The 15,860-nt window shown below is 42.4% G+C and overlaps 1 protein-coding gene across 3 annotated transcripts in view; it reads left to right on the plus strand.

The window, feature by feature from the left end:
- The window catches only part of LOC135557604 (vacuolar protein sorting-associated protein VTA1 homolog), a 45,342-nt gene that overhangs the window by 19,427 nt on the left and 10,055 nt on the right, over positions 1-15,860 (plus strand). For all 3 annotated transcript variants that reach the window (XM_064991024.1, XM_064991025.1, XM_064991026.1), the window contains exons 3-5: positions 1,820-1,947; positions 13,209-13,284; positions 14,507-14,618. In XM_064991024.1, the coding sequence (XP_064847096.1) occupies positions 1,820-1,947; positions 13,209-13,284; positions 14,507-14,618 (316 nt within the window). The remainder of the gene's footprint in view (positions 1-1,819; positions 1,948-13,208; positions 13,285-14,506; positions 14,619-15,860) is intronic.

Here is a 15,860-nt window from a genome sequence, read left to right on the forward strand (position 1 = left end):
CCCTCCACCCCACCATGCTATACTCTATTAATTACAAGAGTGTTCTGGAGTGGAATTAAAGTGTGTGCTCTCTGCTGCGTCCCAGGAATCAATGAGTCACACATGGAAAGCCTCACTTCTCAGAAAAAAAACACAGCCATCGCAGATTTGTCACACGGTCCATGTACAGAACAGTACACAGGCTCCCTTTATGTATGCACTGCGTCTGTGTGTGCTGTTCAGCATCCAGGAATCTAGGAGGAGCACTTTGTGTCAGTTGAAAGATTTACAGTGCCTTCAGAAAGTATTCATACCCCTTGATTTATTCCACATTTTGTTGTTACAGCCTAAACTCAAAATGGATTGATTCTTTCTCAACCATCTACACACCCCATAATGACAAAGTGAAAAATGTGTTTTTAGAAATGTTTGCAAATTTGAGAATGAAATATCTCATTTACATAAGTATTCACACCTCTGATTCAATACGTTGTAAGCAGAGTCTTTCTGGGTAAGTCTGTAAGAACTTTCCACACCTGGATTGTGCAACATTGGCCCTTTTTTTTAAATATAAATTTTCAAAATCATTCAAGCTCTAATAAATTGGATGTTGATCATTGCTAGACAACCATATTCAGGTCTTTCCATACATTTTCAAGCAGAGTTAAGTAAAAACATTAAATGTTGTCTTGGTAAGCGACACCAGTGTAGATTTGGCCTTGTGTTTTTAGGTTATTCTTAAAGGGTGAATTAATCTCCCAGTGTCTGATGAAAAGAAGACTGAACCAGGTTTTCCTCTAGGATTTTGCTTGTGCTTAGCTCCATTCCGTTTCTTTTTTATCCTGTAACACTACCCAGTCCTTAACGATGACAAATGTACCCATAACATGATGCAGCCACCACTATGCTTGAAAATATATAGTGGTCCTCAGAAATACCTTGTATTGGATTTGCCCCAAACTTTGTATTCAGGACAAAAAGTTCATTGCTTTAACACAATTTTTTGCAGTATTACTTTAGTGCCTTGTTGCAAACAGGATGAATTTTTAGGAATATTTATATTCTTTACAGGCTTCCTATTCACTCTTTCAATTAGGTTAGTATTGTGGAGTAACTACAATGTTTTTGATCCATCCTCAGTTTTCTCCTATCACAATCATTAAACTTTTAACTCATGGTGAAGTCCCTGAGCAGTTTCTTTCCTCTTCGGCACCTGAGTTGGGAAGGACGCCTGTATCTTTATAGTGACTGGGTAACTTGATGCATCATCCAAAGTGTAATTAATAACATCGCCATGCTCCAAGAGTCTTAGTGGTTGAATCTGTGTTTGAAATTCACTGCTCGACTGAGGCTCCTTACCAATAGTTGTGTATGTGGGGTACAGAGATGAGGTTGTCAATCAAAAATCATGTTAAACATACAACTTATTATGTGACTGAAGTACATTTTTAGTCCTGAACGTATATAGACTTGCCATAACAAAGGGGTTGAATACTTTAAATGTTTAATTCATTTACAAAATATTCGAAAAACGTAATTCCTCTTTGACATTTATGGGGTATTGTCTGTAGGCCAGTGACAAATAATCTCAATTTAATCTAGTTTAAATTCAGGCTGTAACACAACAAAATGTGGAAAAAAGGCCAGGGTTGTGAATACTTTCTGAAGGCACTCTAAGATCTGAAAATGTAGTGAATGTGCGTTTCCAAACTACTCTGTATTGATTTGATTTGATTTGCCTTTTGAAAAATGTTTGCCGCTTAGAGCCTGTGGTTTTTCAGTTTGGATGTGCCTGCCTGCAGGACATAATTGTGTGATTTGACGCTGTTGTGTTTTTCAGATGAAGATGGAGCTGACTGACAGTGACTCAATCACCCATGAAGTTGTCGGCAACGCACACATCGAAAACTATGCCTTAAAAATGTTCCTCTATGCTGACAACGAGGATAGGTCAGGAAGATTCCACAAGTAAGGCTGTGTCTTCACTCACCATTACTACCTGCATAGCTTGTGTAGAGTCAGCCTGCTGTACTGTAGCTGCAGGCCGCTCCCTGCCTCTTGAATTTCAGCATGGTAATGGACTGGTTCCAATGTCGTTTTTTTTTCTTCATCTTCTTCTGGTTCCAATACGTAAGCCCTCATGATTACCATTTCCTTTCACTGAACCATGACACAAAATAATCACACTGTTGCTTTTGCACATGGAGTCCAGTCCAGAGTCTAAAATTAGCAACAAAGCCATGTCTGTGTGAATATATTGCCACAGGGGCCAGATGATTCCTATTGGCCATTCAGGTGTAGCGTTACAGGCCTGGCTGGCATTATGAGTGTGTTATGGGCACTGACAACAGCAGCAGGGCTGGACAGTAAAGCAGAGTCTTCCATGAACTGTGGGTGCCAGGCCAGCCAGGGTCTCCATTTATGCAGTCCGGGTCTGGACTGGAGCAGCTCTTCTGCCTGTGAGAGATAACAGCCCTGTTTTACACAGCAGCACTCCCATTACTACCAGTAGCTCGCAGCCCACGTATGAGTAGCTCGCCAAACAATTCTGAAAGTACATGCAATGATCATGTGTTTCACTGCAAGCTGTCGTAAACGAATCTCAGAAGTATCCGCAAGCTACCATTCTAATCAACGCAACATTGACATTATTCCACCCCGAGTTAGCCACTATTGGCTTTCAAGCCAGACCTAACACAAAACGTGCCAATTAATTTCCAGCAATATTGCCTGTCTGTTTGTGTGGTGCACACATTTGACTCACTCCATGTGTCTCACTCCATGTGTAACCAGTTGATGTGATAACTATCTTGTGGGTTGACAGAAATACTTTCCTGAATACCTTCTCAATTAAATGTTAACTACAAAGTAGGCTTACCTGGCAGAAGTATATAATTTGTATGTATTATTTGTTATTTACAAACTTTGCCATGAAATGAGTATCAGTACAGAGCCATCACTAGACCGGCACATTAGACACATATTCTTCTCTCACTAGATGCGCAATAAAGGGACAAATGAGCAATTAAAGGCGAATTACACAAAGAAATCGGAATGTGTTAGTTTTCTTCCAGACCTAAAAAAATAATTGTTTTCAGATGTAATTTAAGCGTTGACATGGACTCATAACATCCTATTTTTTATATTTTTTTTTATCTTTGAACAATTTACATTTTAAGATCGAATTTAAAAAAAATGTATCATCTAAAACCAGCAAAAATGTAACAGAACATCATTTGGGAAAATATAAAAGAGAAATGTGGGGGACAAACACAGATCTTACCAGGTATGTTGACAGTTGAAAACCAGGGGAAGAGTTGCAGTGGAGAGGGGAAGAAAATAATGTGCCAATTTATAAGTAGCTCTCATGCTAGAAAAGGTTGGAGAACCCTGGCGTACAGGATATTGTCTCCTATGTGGTGACTCCAGGCCCCAGATACAGTGCCAGCCACAGTCCTGAACACTGGAGAGAAGTTTAAAATTTTAGTTTAGCAGGGCTAATTAAACAATCCGTTTTGCATATGTCTATCTCCCCCATTCATCCTGTGCAAGGTAGCAATTTAGATTTTTAAAACGTTGCGCCCATATTTTAAGCTGACAAGTTGTCACTAATCCGCTCATTTGTTTCTAAGCAACAAGCAATGTTTTTATTAAACTCACTCATCACTTGAGTTGCAAGAAAAATCGGCGGTACTGATGATTCATATCCTGTTCTCAACAAGTTAACTTTTGATGAAACAAAAATAGCTTACCTAAATGCGTCATTTAAATATTGTTTTTCTTCTGTTGATTGGCATTAAGTGTGTACATAACTTTGTCTAGTCTTAAATGGTGGTAATTGCAGGAATAACAGCATGGTCCCATATTTTAGGGAATCCATCGAGTATAAAAGGGAAATAATTTAACAAGCATTGGACCTTTTTGTCCTATTATGTTTCTGTCCAGTTATGGGCTTTGAATTTCAAAGGTATAAAATCTTGTCAGTACCAGTGTTAATCTCATCCACCAGCTGGCTCTTTCTCTGTCGAACCGTCTGGTTTCACAACGCCTCAGAATGGAACTTGAATGAAAGCCTATGACTGGATGAAACAACTGATGGTTTTAATTGTCTGATCTAGCAGTCCATTACCATCTAGCATAACCCTTAGAACCTCCCCCCTACTGTACAGCCGTGGCCAAAAGTTTTGAGAATGACACCAATATAAATTTCCACAAAGTTTGCTGCTTCAGTGTCTTTAGATATTTTTGTCAGATGTTACTATGGAATACTGAAGTATAATTACAAGCATTTCATACGTGTCAAAGGCTTTTATTGACAATTACATGAAGTTCTTGCAAAGAGTCAATATTTGCTGTGTTGACCCTTCTTTTTCAAGACCTCTGCAATCCGCCCTGGCATGCTGTCAATTAACTTCTGGGCCACATCCTGATGGCAGCCCATTCTTGCATAATCAATGCTTGGAGTTTGTCAGAATTTGTGGGGTTTTGTTTGTCCACCCGCCTCTTGAGGATTGACCACAAGTTCTCAATGGGATTAAGGTCTTTTTTTAAGAGTTTCCTGGCCATGGACCACAAATATCGATGTTTTGTTCCCCAAGCCACTTTTTTTTAAATTTTACCTTTTATTTAACTTTATTTAAAGGCAAGTCTGTTTAAGAACAAATTCTTATTTTCAATGACGGCCTAGGAACAGTGGGTTAACTGCCTGTTCAGGGGCAGAATGACAGATTTGTACCTTGTCAGCTCGGGGATTTGAACTTGCAACCTTCTGGCTACTAGTTCAACGCTCTAACCACTGGGCTACCCTGCCACACTTTTTCCTTGTGGCAAGGTGCTCCATCATGCTGGAGAAGGCATTGTTCGTCAGCAAACTGTTCCTGGATGGTTGGGAGAAGTTTCCCTCGGAGGATGTGTTGGTACCATTCTTTATTCATGGCTGTGTTCTTAGGCAAAATTGTGAGTGAGCCCACTCCCTTGGCTGAGAAGCAACCCCGCACATGATTGGTCTCAGGATGCTTTACTGTTGGCATGACGCAGGACTGATGGTAGCGCTCACCTTGTCTTCTCCGGACAAGCTTTTTTCCAGATGCCCCAAACAATCGGAAAGGGGATTCATCAGAGAAAATGACTTTATCCCAGTCCTCAGCAGTCCAATCCCTGTACCTTTTGCAGAATATCAGTCTGTCCCTGATGTTTTTCCTGGAGAGAAATGGCTTCTTTGATGCCCTTCTTGACACCAGACCATCTTCCAAAAGTCTTCGCCTCACTGTGCGTGCAGATGCACTCACACCTGCTTGCTGCCATTCCTGAGCAAGCTCTGTACTGGGGGTGTCCCGATCCCGCAGCTGAATCAACTTTAGGAGACGGTCCTGGTGCTGGCTGAACTTTCTTGGGCACCCTGAAGCCTTCTTCACAACAATTGAACCGCTCTCCTTGAAGTTCTTGATGATCCGATAAATGGTTGATTTAGGTGCAATCTTACTGGCAGCAATATCCTTGCCTGTGAAGCCCTTTTTGTGCAAAGCAATGATGACGGCATGTGTTTCCTTGCAGGTAACCATGATTGACAGAGGAAGAACAATGATTCCAAGCACCACCCTCCTTTTAAAGCTTCCAGTCTGTTATTCGAACTCAATGAGCATGACAGAGTGATCTTCAGCCTTGTCCTCATCAACACTCACACCTGTGTTAACGAGAGAATCACTGACATGATGGCAGCTGGTCCTTTTGTGGCTGGGCTGAAATGCAGTGGACAATTCATTTTCATGGCAAAGAGGGACTTTGCAATTAATTGCAATTCATCTGATCACTCTTCATAACATTCTGGAGTATATGAAAATAGCCATCACACAAACTGAGGCAGCAGACTGTGAAAATGAATATTTGTGTCATTCTCAAAACTTTTGGCCACGACTGTACATTGTGGACTTCAAAGCGGGCAGCGCAAGTGATTTAAATAAGTGCGTTTGGAAAATCTCGAAGTACGCATCTTAGAAATATTTTTCACATTTTAACTTTATATGCCCGAACTCTGAATCAATTTCATAAATAATATGGTCAATGTAATACATTCATTTTGCTAGGTGATTTATATTTTTCATAGTCACATTTAATGCAACTGTAACTCTGTGTTACTAGGCTCTATATACAGTGTTGACTTATCTTTCAGAATTAAGCTCAGGTCAGTTGAAAAAACAATTTGTGTTTTCAAATCCTTCTGTTCCAGTGAATGATTTTTTTTGTCCTCATATTGAAAAGAAATACAGTGCATGAAAGTGGGGTGAGATAAAATATCTCATAGCTGAAGGGTGGAAGTCCATCACTGAGTTCTTGTGAGGATCTCTGTCCAAATCCTTTGACATAATGCATGTAAATAGCCCGAGGCAGGCCCAGTTCCTGTCCAATGTGCTGAACAGCCAGATAAAATCCATGAAAGCGCACACTTGTGTTGAGAATATAGGCTGGAATGTGTTGTAAATGAACCTCCATGGTGTTTTCAGCCCTTTCTGTTTTCACATTTACCTCCCCTTCCCCACGAACCACCCTCTGCGTCATGACACCAAATGCCAACAACGTACATCAGATGTGTACAGCTGAGAAGTGGGCAGAGTTGAACAATCTGCAATAGTCGCCTGGGTCTCCATTTGTCAACATAGGCTAGTAGTCTTACTGGCAGCCATGAATTGTTCTTCAAGATGCATTTAGTTTTTCTTTTCGTCTCACCATCTTGTTTCCACAACACCACAGTGAGATGAACAACAAACCCACAAAAACATTGCACAACCTTCAGTTAGGTATATATAGACATAGATCGATATAGCCCTTGGTTCTCTCCAGACCTGACTGCCCTTAACCAACACCAAAACATCCTATGGCGTTCTGCATTAGCATCGAACAGCCCCCGTGATATGCAACTTTTCAGGGAAGTTAGAAACCAATATACACAGGTTGTTAGAAAAGCCAAGGCTAGCTTTTTCAAGCAGAAATGTGCTTCCAGCAACACAAAGTCAAAGAAGTTCTGGGAAACTGTAAAGTCCTTGGAGAACAAGAACACCTCCTCCCAGCTGCCCACTGCACTGAGGATAGGAAACTCTGTCACCACTGATAAATCCACTATAATTGAGAATTTCAATAAGCATTTTTCTACAGCTGGCCATGCTTTCCACCTGGCTACCCCTATCCCGGTCAACAGCCCTGCACCCCCCACAGCAACTTGCAAAATCTGGACCCCTACAAATCAGCCGGGCTAGACAATCTGGACCCTTTCTTTCTAAAACTATCTGCCGAAATTGTTGCAACCCCTATTAGTAGCCTGTTCAACCTCTTTCCTGTCGTCTGAGATTCCGAAAGATTGGAAAGCTGCCGCGGTCATCCCCCTCTTCAAAGGGGGTGACACTCTTGACCCAAACTGCTACAGACCTATCCTACCCTGCCTTTCTAAGGTCTTCGAAAGCCAAGTTAACAAACAGATTACCGACCATTTTGAATCCCACCGTACCTTCTCCACTATGAAATCTGGTTTCAGAGCTGGTCATGGGTTCACCTCAGCCACGCTCAAGGTCCTAAACTACATCATAACCGCCATCGATAAGAGACATTACTGTGCAGCTGTATTCATCGATCTGGCCAAAGCTTTCGACTCTGTCAATAACCACATCCTCAGCGGCAGACTCGATAGCCTTGGTTTCTCAAATGATTGCCTCGCCTGGTTCACCAACTTCTTCTCTGATAGAGTTCAGTGTGTCAAATCGGAGGGCCTGTTGTCTGGGCCTCTGGCAGTCTCTATGGGGGTGCCACAGGGTTAAATTCTTGGGCCGACTCACTTCTCTGTATACATCAATAATGTCACTCTTGCTGCTGGTGAGTCTCTGATCCACCTCTACGCAGACGACACCATTCTGTATACTTCTGACTCTTCTTTGGACACTGTGTTAACAACCCTCCAGACAAGCTTCAATGCCATACAGCTCTCCTTCCGTGGCTTCCAACTGCTCTTAAATACAAGTAAAACTAAATGCATGCTTTTCAACTGATCACTGCCTGCACCTGCCCGCCCATCCAGCATTGCTACTCTGGAGGGTTCTGACTTAGAATATGTGGACAACTACAAATACCTAGGTGTCTGGTTAGACTGTAAACTCTCCTTTCAGACTCGCATCAAAGATCTCCAATCCAAAGTTAAATCTAGAACTGGCTTCCTATTTCACAACAAAGCATCCTTCACTCATGCTGCCAAACATACCCTCATGAAACTGACCATCCTACCGATCCTCGAGTTCAGCGACGTCATCTACAAAATAGCCTCCAACACCCTACTCAACAAATCGGATGCAATCTATCACAGTGCCATCCGCTTTATCACCAAAGCCCCATATACTACCCACCACTGTGACCTGTACACTCTCGTTGGCTGGCTCTTGCTTCATACTCGTCGCCGAACCCACTACTCATCTACAAGACCCTGCTAGGTATAAAGTCCCCCCTTATCTCAGCTCGCTGGTCACCATAACAGCACCCACCTGTAGCACGCGCTCCAGCAGGTATATCTCCCTGGTCACCCCCAAAACCAATTCTTCCTTTGGCCGCCTTTCCTTCCAGTTCTCTGCTGCCAATGACTGGAACAAACTACAAAAATCTCTGAAACTGGAAACATTTATCTCCCTCACTAGCTTTAAGCACCAGCTGTCAGAGCAGCTCACAGATTACTGCACCTGTACATAGCCCATCTATAATTTAGCCCAAACAACTACCTCTTCCCCTACTGTATTTATTTATTTATTTATTTTTGTTCCTTTGCACCCCATTATTTCTATTTCTACTTTGCATTCTTCCACTGCAAATCTACTATTCCAGTGTTTTACTTGCTATATTGTATTTACCGTAATGCTGGACTATTAAGCGCACCTGAATATAAACCGCACCCACTGAATTATAAAAAAATATGTATTTTGTACATAAATAAGCCGCACATGTCTATACGCTGCAGGTGCCTACCGGTACATTGAAACAAATGAACAAATGAACAAACAGCCTTTAAACGAAACACGGCTTGTAACATAAATAAATAGGATTTAACGAAACACGGCTTGTAACAAAAATTAAAACAGTAGCCTACCAAGAAAGTCATTGGTCACTATCTTCCTCCTCTTGTGCACTGAAACCACTGAAGTCATCTCCTTCGGTGTCGGAGTTGAATAGCCTCAGAATTGCTTCATCCGATGTTGGATCGTTTTCATTGTCGCTTTCATCCGGAGGCAAATACCCCACTGAGCTCATGCTGCCCCTTCAACACGCAGCAGTCCAGCCTTTCGAAACCCGTTGATGATAGTGGATTTTTTTGACAATGCTCCATGCTGTCAGGACCCACTGGCAGACTTGACCATAAGATGCTATTCGCCTGCGGCCCGTTTTAGTGAAGGATTTCTCCCCACTTGTCATCCAAGCCTCCCACTGAACAAGGAGCGCCACCTTAAATACACGATTTACACTGATGTCGAGTGGCTGCAAATACTTTGGGCCATCTGCTTTTCTTCCCTCTGAAAGCTTTTGTCTTTTTGCACTGAGTCAGTTCCTCACGCTGCAGTTTCCAATGTCTTATCATCGACTCATTAAGGCCAAGCTCCCATGCAGCAGCTCTATTTCCTTTTCCAACAGCCAGATCGATCGCCTTCAACTTGAAAGCTGCATCATATGCATTTCTCCGTGTCTTTGCCATGATGAGGGTGACAAAATTACTACCGTAATCAGAATGATGGGAAGTTTGAGCGCGCTCGATTTATGTCACATTATGTGACGGTGCTCAGTTTTTTTGCCGGCATGAATCTTGTGAAAGCGGGAAAAATCCATAAATTAGCCGCGTGATTGTATAAACCGCGAGGTTCAAAGGGTGGGAATAAAGTAGCGGCTTATAGTCCGGAAATTACGGTACTTCGCCACCATGGCCTTTTTTGGCCTTTACCTCTTATCACCTCATTTGCTCACATTGTATATGGACTTATTTTTCTATTGTATTATTGACTCTGTTTGTTTTACTCCACTCTATGTTGTTGTATGTGTCGAATTGCTTTGCTTTATCTTGGCCAGGTCGCAATTGTAAATGAGAACTTGTTCTCAACTTGCCTACCTGGTTAAATAAATGTAAAATAAATAGGTCTGCAGAAGTAGCGGTCTGGCCTTGAATTGTCCTCTCACTGAATCCAATCTTATTTAACCTCAGGTTTAGGTGAGCCGGTGTGAAGGCATTTACTGTGATTGTCCCAGACATCAGGATGATTTCCACGGCGCTGTGCATGACTGGTTTTTAGAGTCAAATCAAACCAAATCAACGTTTATTTGTCACGTGTGCCGAATACAACAGGTATAGACCTTACAGTGAAATGCTTACTTACTTATATATATAAATACTAAATACTTTTTTGCCCCACTGTATATATCACACACAGTACCAGTCAAAGTTTGGACACACCTACTCATTCCAGGGTTTTTCTTTATCTTTTTACTATTTTCTACATTGTAGAATAATAGTGAAGACATCAAAACTATGAAATAACACATGGAATAATGTAGTAACCAAAAAAGTCTTAAACAAATCTAAATATTTTATTTTTGAGATTCTTCAAAGTAGCCACCCTTTGCCTTAATGACAGCTTTGCACAGTCTTGGTGTTCTCTCAACCAGCTTCATGAAGTAGTCACCTGGAATGCTTTTCCAATGGTCTTTACGGCACATTGGCTAGATGGAAGGCACCTAATTGACTCTAAGACCATGAGAAACAAGATTCTCTGATGAAACCAAAATTGAACTATTTGGCCTAAGTACCAAGTGTCACTTCTGGAGGAAACCTATCATCTCTACGGTGAAGCATGGTGGTGGCAGCATCATGTTGTGGGGAAGTTTTTCAGCGGTAGGGACTGGGAGACTAGTCCGGATCGAGGGAAAGATGAATGGAACAGAGAGATACTTGATGAAAACGTACTCCTGAGTGCTCCGGACTTGACTGGGGTAAAGGTTCACCTTCCAACAAGACAACGACCCAAAGCACACAACGCAGGAGTGGCTTCAGGATAAGTCTCTAAATGTCCTTGAGTGGCCCAGCCAGAGCCAGGACTTGAACCCGATCTAACATCTCTGGAGAGACCTGAAAATAGCTGTGCAGCAATGCTCCCCATCCAACCTGACAGAGCTTGAGAGGATCTGCAGATAAGAATGGGAGAAACTCCCCAAATACAGGTGTGCCAAGCTTGTAGCGTCATACCCAATAAGCCTCAAGGCTGTTGTCGCTGCCTTGAGGGGGGGGGGGCGCAATTTAAATCATTTTAGAATAAGGCTGTAATGTAACAATGTGGAAAAAGGTCAAGGGATCTGAATACTTTCCAAATGCTCTGTATATAGAGATGGAGATGTATGGGTAAATGGATGGATAGATTGTAATTTATGTCTGTAGTGAAACTGGTGCCATCAGTTCTGTGTAGAGCCACATTTTGTAAAATCTTTGAAAATACAAGTCGGTATTACGAGAATTAGGCTATATTAATATTCCACTCCGGCACAAAATGTCTTGATTTACAAGAAACTGGACCTATATAAACAAGCCATAAACGTTACGTTATGTCATGTGTGGAGGTGCAGAGTTTGATGTTTATGGGAACTAACCCTGAAATAAGAAACTTCATTCAGATTTTCAATACATTGGTCTACTTTCCGCTCTGCACGGCTCCAATACAAGGCTTCCATTGACATGACACACCTCTGGACTAGAAGCCCCCAGAAAGCAAGCCCCCTATGTTTCTGCATTTTTTACATCCCTGTGTTTATGCTTTCTGGAACCAGCTGTGGGATTTTGTGACATGTTTACCCTCCCTGGTTCCACTCGTGTGATCTACACTGAATGGTGTTCCCTCTGAACTCTGGCTTCAGACCCACAGTCCTCTCTCTTAGTGTCATGACTAATGTTGTATCAGGGCAAATAGTTTGCTATTTGAATCCCAAGACAGTTAGTTTAGTCATTCTGGACCTGTTTGGACCCAATTATCATGCAACCACATAAGAGACAAACCCACAAACTCAGCAAAAAAAGAAACGTCCTCTCACTGTCAACAGCATTTTATTTTCGGCAAACCTAACGTGTAAATCTTTATATGAACATAACGAGATTCAACAACTGAGAAATAAACTGAGCAAGTTCCACAGAAATTGAATAATGTGTCCCTGAACAAAGGGAGGGAGGGGGGTATAAGTAACAGTCAGTATCTGGTGTGGCCACCAGCTGCATTAAGTACTGCAGTGCATCTCCTCCTCATGGTATGCACCAGATTTGCCAGTTCTTGCTGTGAGATGTTACCCGCTCTTCCACCAAGGCACCTGCAAGTTTCTGGACATTACTGGGGGGAATGGCCCTAGCCCTCACCCTCCGATCCAACAGGTCCCAAACTTGCTCAATGGGATTGAGATCTGGGCTCTTCGCTGGCCATGGTAGAACACTGACATTCCTGTCTTGCAGGCAGTCGCACACAGAACGAGCCATATGGCTGGTGGCATTGTCATGCTGGAGGGTCATGTCAGGATGAGCCTGCAGGAAGGGTACCACATGAGGGAGAAGGATGGCTTCCCTGTAACACACAGCATTGAGCTGGCCTGCAATGACAACAAGCTCAGTCCGATGATGCTGTTAGACACTGCCCCAGACCATGACGGACCCTCCACCTCCAAATCGATCCAGCTCCAGAGTACAGGCCTCTGTGTAACGCTCATTCCTTCGACGATAAATGCGAATCCAACCATCACCCCTTGTTACGAATCCCTTTGGCCCGGCAGTCTTGCTGGAATGGTAACGAGAGCCATAACATAACTCATGCAAAGTATAATAGTGACAAAGTAACAGTAAGAACGAAAAAAACACAGACAACTAAATTACCGTCAAACACACAGGATTTATTTGCAAACACCCTTTACAATGACGATCTGTGAAGTTATTTAGATTTTTACGAATTATCTTTGTAAGACAGGATGGGATGTTTCTTTTTTTCTTTTCTTTTTGCTGAGTTTATTTGAGAATTATTGAATTATCCATGTTCTGTGAAGCAGCATTTCTTGTTGTAGACATTTGTCACAATTGGCTGGCAGGTTTTCAACACTTGAGTTTAATGGTCTCAGTATGCCTTAATTAAGAATCCAACAATGTGTAATGAATTTGAACATTTTCAAAAAGATATATCTGTCTATTTTTGCAGGAATATGATTAAGTCCTTCTACACATCTAGCCTTTTGTTGGATGTCCTGTCAGTTTTCGGCGAGTTATCGGAGGAGGTAAGTCATCAATATGGAATACACTTATCCTGCCCTATAGACTATATTGTAAATACATCTACCTTTTTATTTCAGCACATTAATACATTTCCACTGTGTGAATGAGTCTGAAGTATTATCAACTGGCTATCCACATGTTCATCCTTCCATCAGTTCCACAGCTGCTCTCAAAACCATCAAAAAATCCAAGACATGGAAAGAATAAGAGGGAGAAAATAGTGAAGATTGTAACGTATAGACTCTCCAGCCCAGGACAGTAGACAACTAGAGAGACTATCTCCACAGCAGAGGCCTTTTTTAAAGCATCTCCATGGGTCTCCGTGGCTGCAGATGTACTGTGGCAGATGACAGACAATGTTTCATTGAATGGCTGCTCTCTTCCCCCCCTAAGGGCCAGGCATTTTCCCTCTGTAGAAAGCTCATTGGACAGGCTGCTTTAACACGGAGCTTTCTCTCTGTATCACTAACCCAGACAATGGTGCCTCAGAGTCCCCCGCTCGTTGATTACTGGAGATACGTTTTTATACAAAGCATGTCACAATGCATTGTGGGAGATTTGGATGTCTTTCAAAAAAAAAGGGACATTTCAGCACCAGAGAGAGGAGGGACAAAACTTTTAGTGGATGGTGATCTAGAGAGCTTCCTCAGATTGTATGTGAGCCTGTTAAATCGTAGCGATCATCAGTCCTAAACCTTCCCTCAGGTCTAGTATATTGTTATCTCCAGGGGTAGATTAGAATTATGATATTGTTCGTTGCTTTAGCAATTACTTGACTTTTAGTTTTCATTGTACCGTGAAATTACGTCTGCGACCCTTTGCATGTGACTGATTGTCATTTAACGAATTGTGGTAAATCAGAAACTACCTGGATTTACATGTTGACTAAAGTGAATCTGTAGTTTTTAGTGACGTTTTTCACTAGCTCCTCCAAAGAATTTCCATTTAATTAATCCACAGATCAGATTACCAAGGAGGGAACTTTTTAAATGAGGTCCATAGAACTTCTAATGAATTTCGTGACCTGGGTGTTAGAAACCACAGCAATTTCTTCACCTTGTCCCCATCCCTCCACCGTAAGCCAAAGGAAAATCATAACAGTCGTATCATAAACCCTTTCCTCCAGTCTCCATTGTTTATCTAATTGCTTTTAATTCACTTCTCTAATCTTTATTATTTATGTGTTATTCACCACCACCTCCCTCTCTCCTTACCCTTTTTCAGAACATCCAGCACAGGAAGTATGCGAGATGGAAGGCCACTTACATCCACAACTGTCTGAAGAGTGGTGAAACCCCACAGGCTGGCCCTGCTGGCTATGAAGAGGAAACATATGGTAAGGACTGATATTCTATCAGCACAGCCACCCAAACAAACTATGACCCGTTAAGAAAATACCTCTTCTCCTGGCCTTTCCTTCAGGAGCCTTTTAGACCCGCTTTCTTCTGTCTGGGTGACGTGCTGCTCCAGTCAGTAAAGGTTGGCCCTCATTGTGTGCCTTATCAAGTCTGAGAGTGCAGCCTCGGAGGCTCGCAGTGGCTTTGTGTGTGTGTGAGAGAGCTGATATTTGTTTAATGTTTTTTTTTCAACCCCTTATCCTTAAAGGGTCAGGAAGGGCCCAGGGTAGGTAATTTTACCCCGTGGCTGTGTTGTCAGAAGTATATGTTACTAAACCTTTGGATTGAAGGTTTGCAGCTGACATCCACTGGTTAAGGACAGTCTTAAAATGAGTGTGTATTATTGTGGTACACACGTCAGTCTTATGTTGGTTTGTGTGTAACACCCTTTAGAAACCAAGACTCCCAGAGTAACTACATCTCGAACTTAGAACTGAGTGGTCGGCCAGGCGGTACGGATGTTGCCTGTGGTGGACAGGGCCTGGGGACCCTCCTAACCACCGGTTAGAGTGTGATATGAAGCAGAGCATGGTGCGGTTAGATCACTGTGCTCCTCTCTGAACATCTGCTGGGCGTGATACAGTACGTTTGACCTGAGCACCACATGTCAGCGATGAAGTCATCTCTGGAGCCCTCCACTCTACTGCGACCCAACCCGCACCCAGACTGAAACTATGTGGGCAGGTCTCTAAATGAACATGCGGCTGGTCTGTGCCCTATTTCATCTCTTTTGTTTTAGCCACACAATTGAATAGAAGTTACAGTATGACTGTCTAAAGGCTAGTTTTAGACGTAGCCTACTTTCTGGTGTAGTTAAGCTCTTTGTGTGGGGAGAGTAACGTCCCTCCCCTCCCTCCTGCCTGTTTTGAATGTGGGCCTCCCTCTGTAAGTGGTGACATCATGTATGGTTATTCCCACTGATGTGTAACATTGCCAAGAAAAAGCTGATATCATGCTCTCTCCTCTCCCTCGTATTGAGTCTAACTCAGTCCACACACATCAGGATCTTATCACTGCATCTCACTGTTTCCACATGTCTGTCAAACAACTCAGGAAGAGGGTGGCCCGTTGCTCATTATTACATGAAAACAGAGTGTAAATGGAACATAAAATAGGATGTGTTACATTGATGAGCAGAGACTGTACTTGGGGTGTTCATTTTGGGATTTTTGGCTTTTTAC

This window comes from Oncorhynchus masou, chromosome 16, assembly GCF_036934945.1.
Source record: "Oncorhynchus masou masou isolate Uvic2021 chromosome 16, UVic_Omas_1.1, whole genome shotgun sequence".
NCBI classification, from domain to species: Eukaryota; Metazoa; Chordata; class Actinopteri; order Salmoniformes; family Salmonidae; genus Oncorhynchus; species Oncorhynchus masou.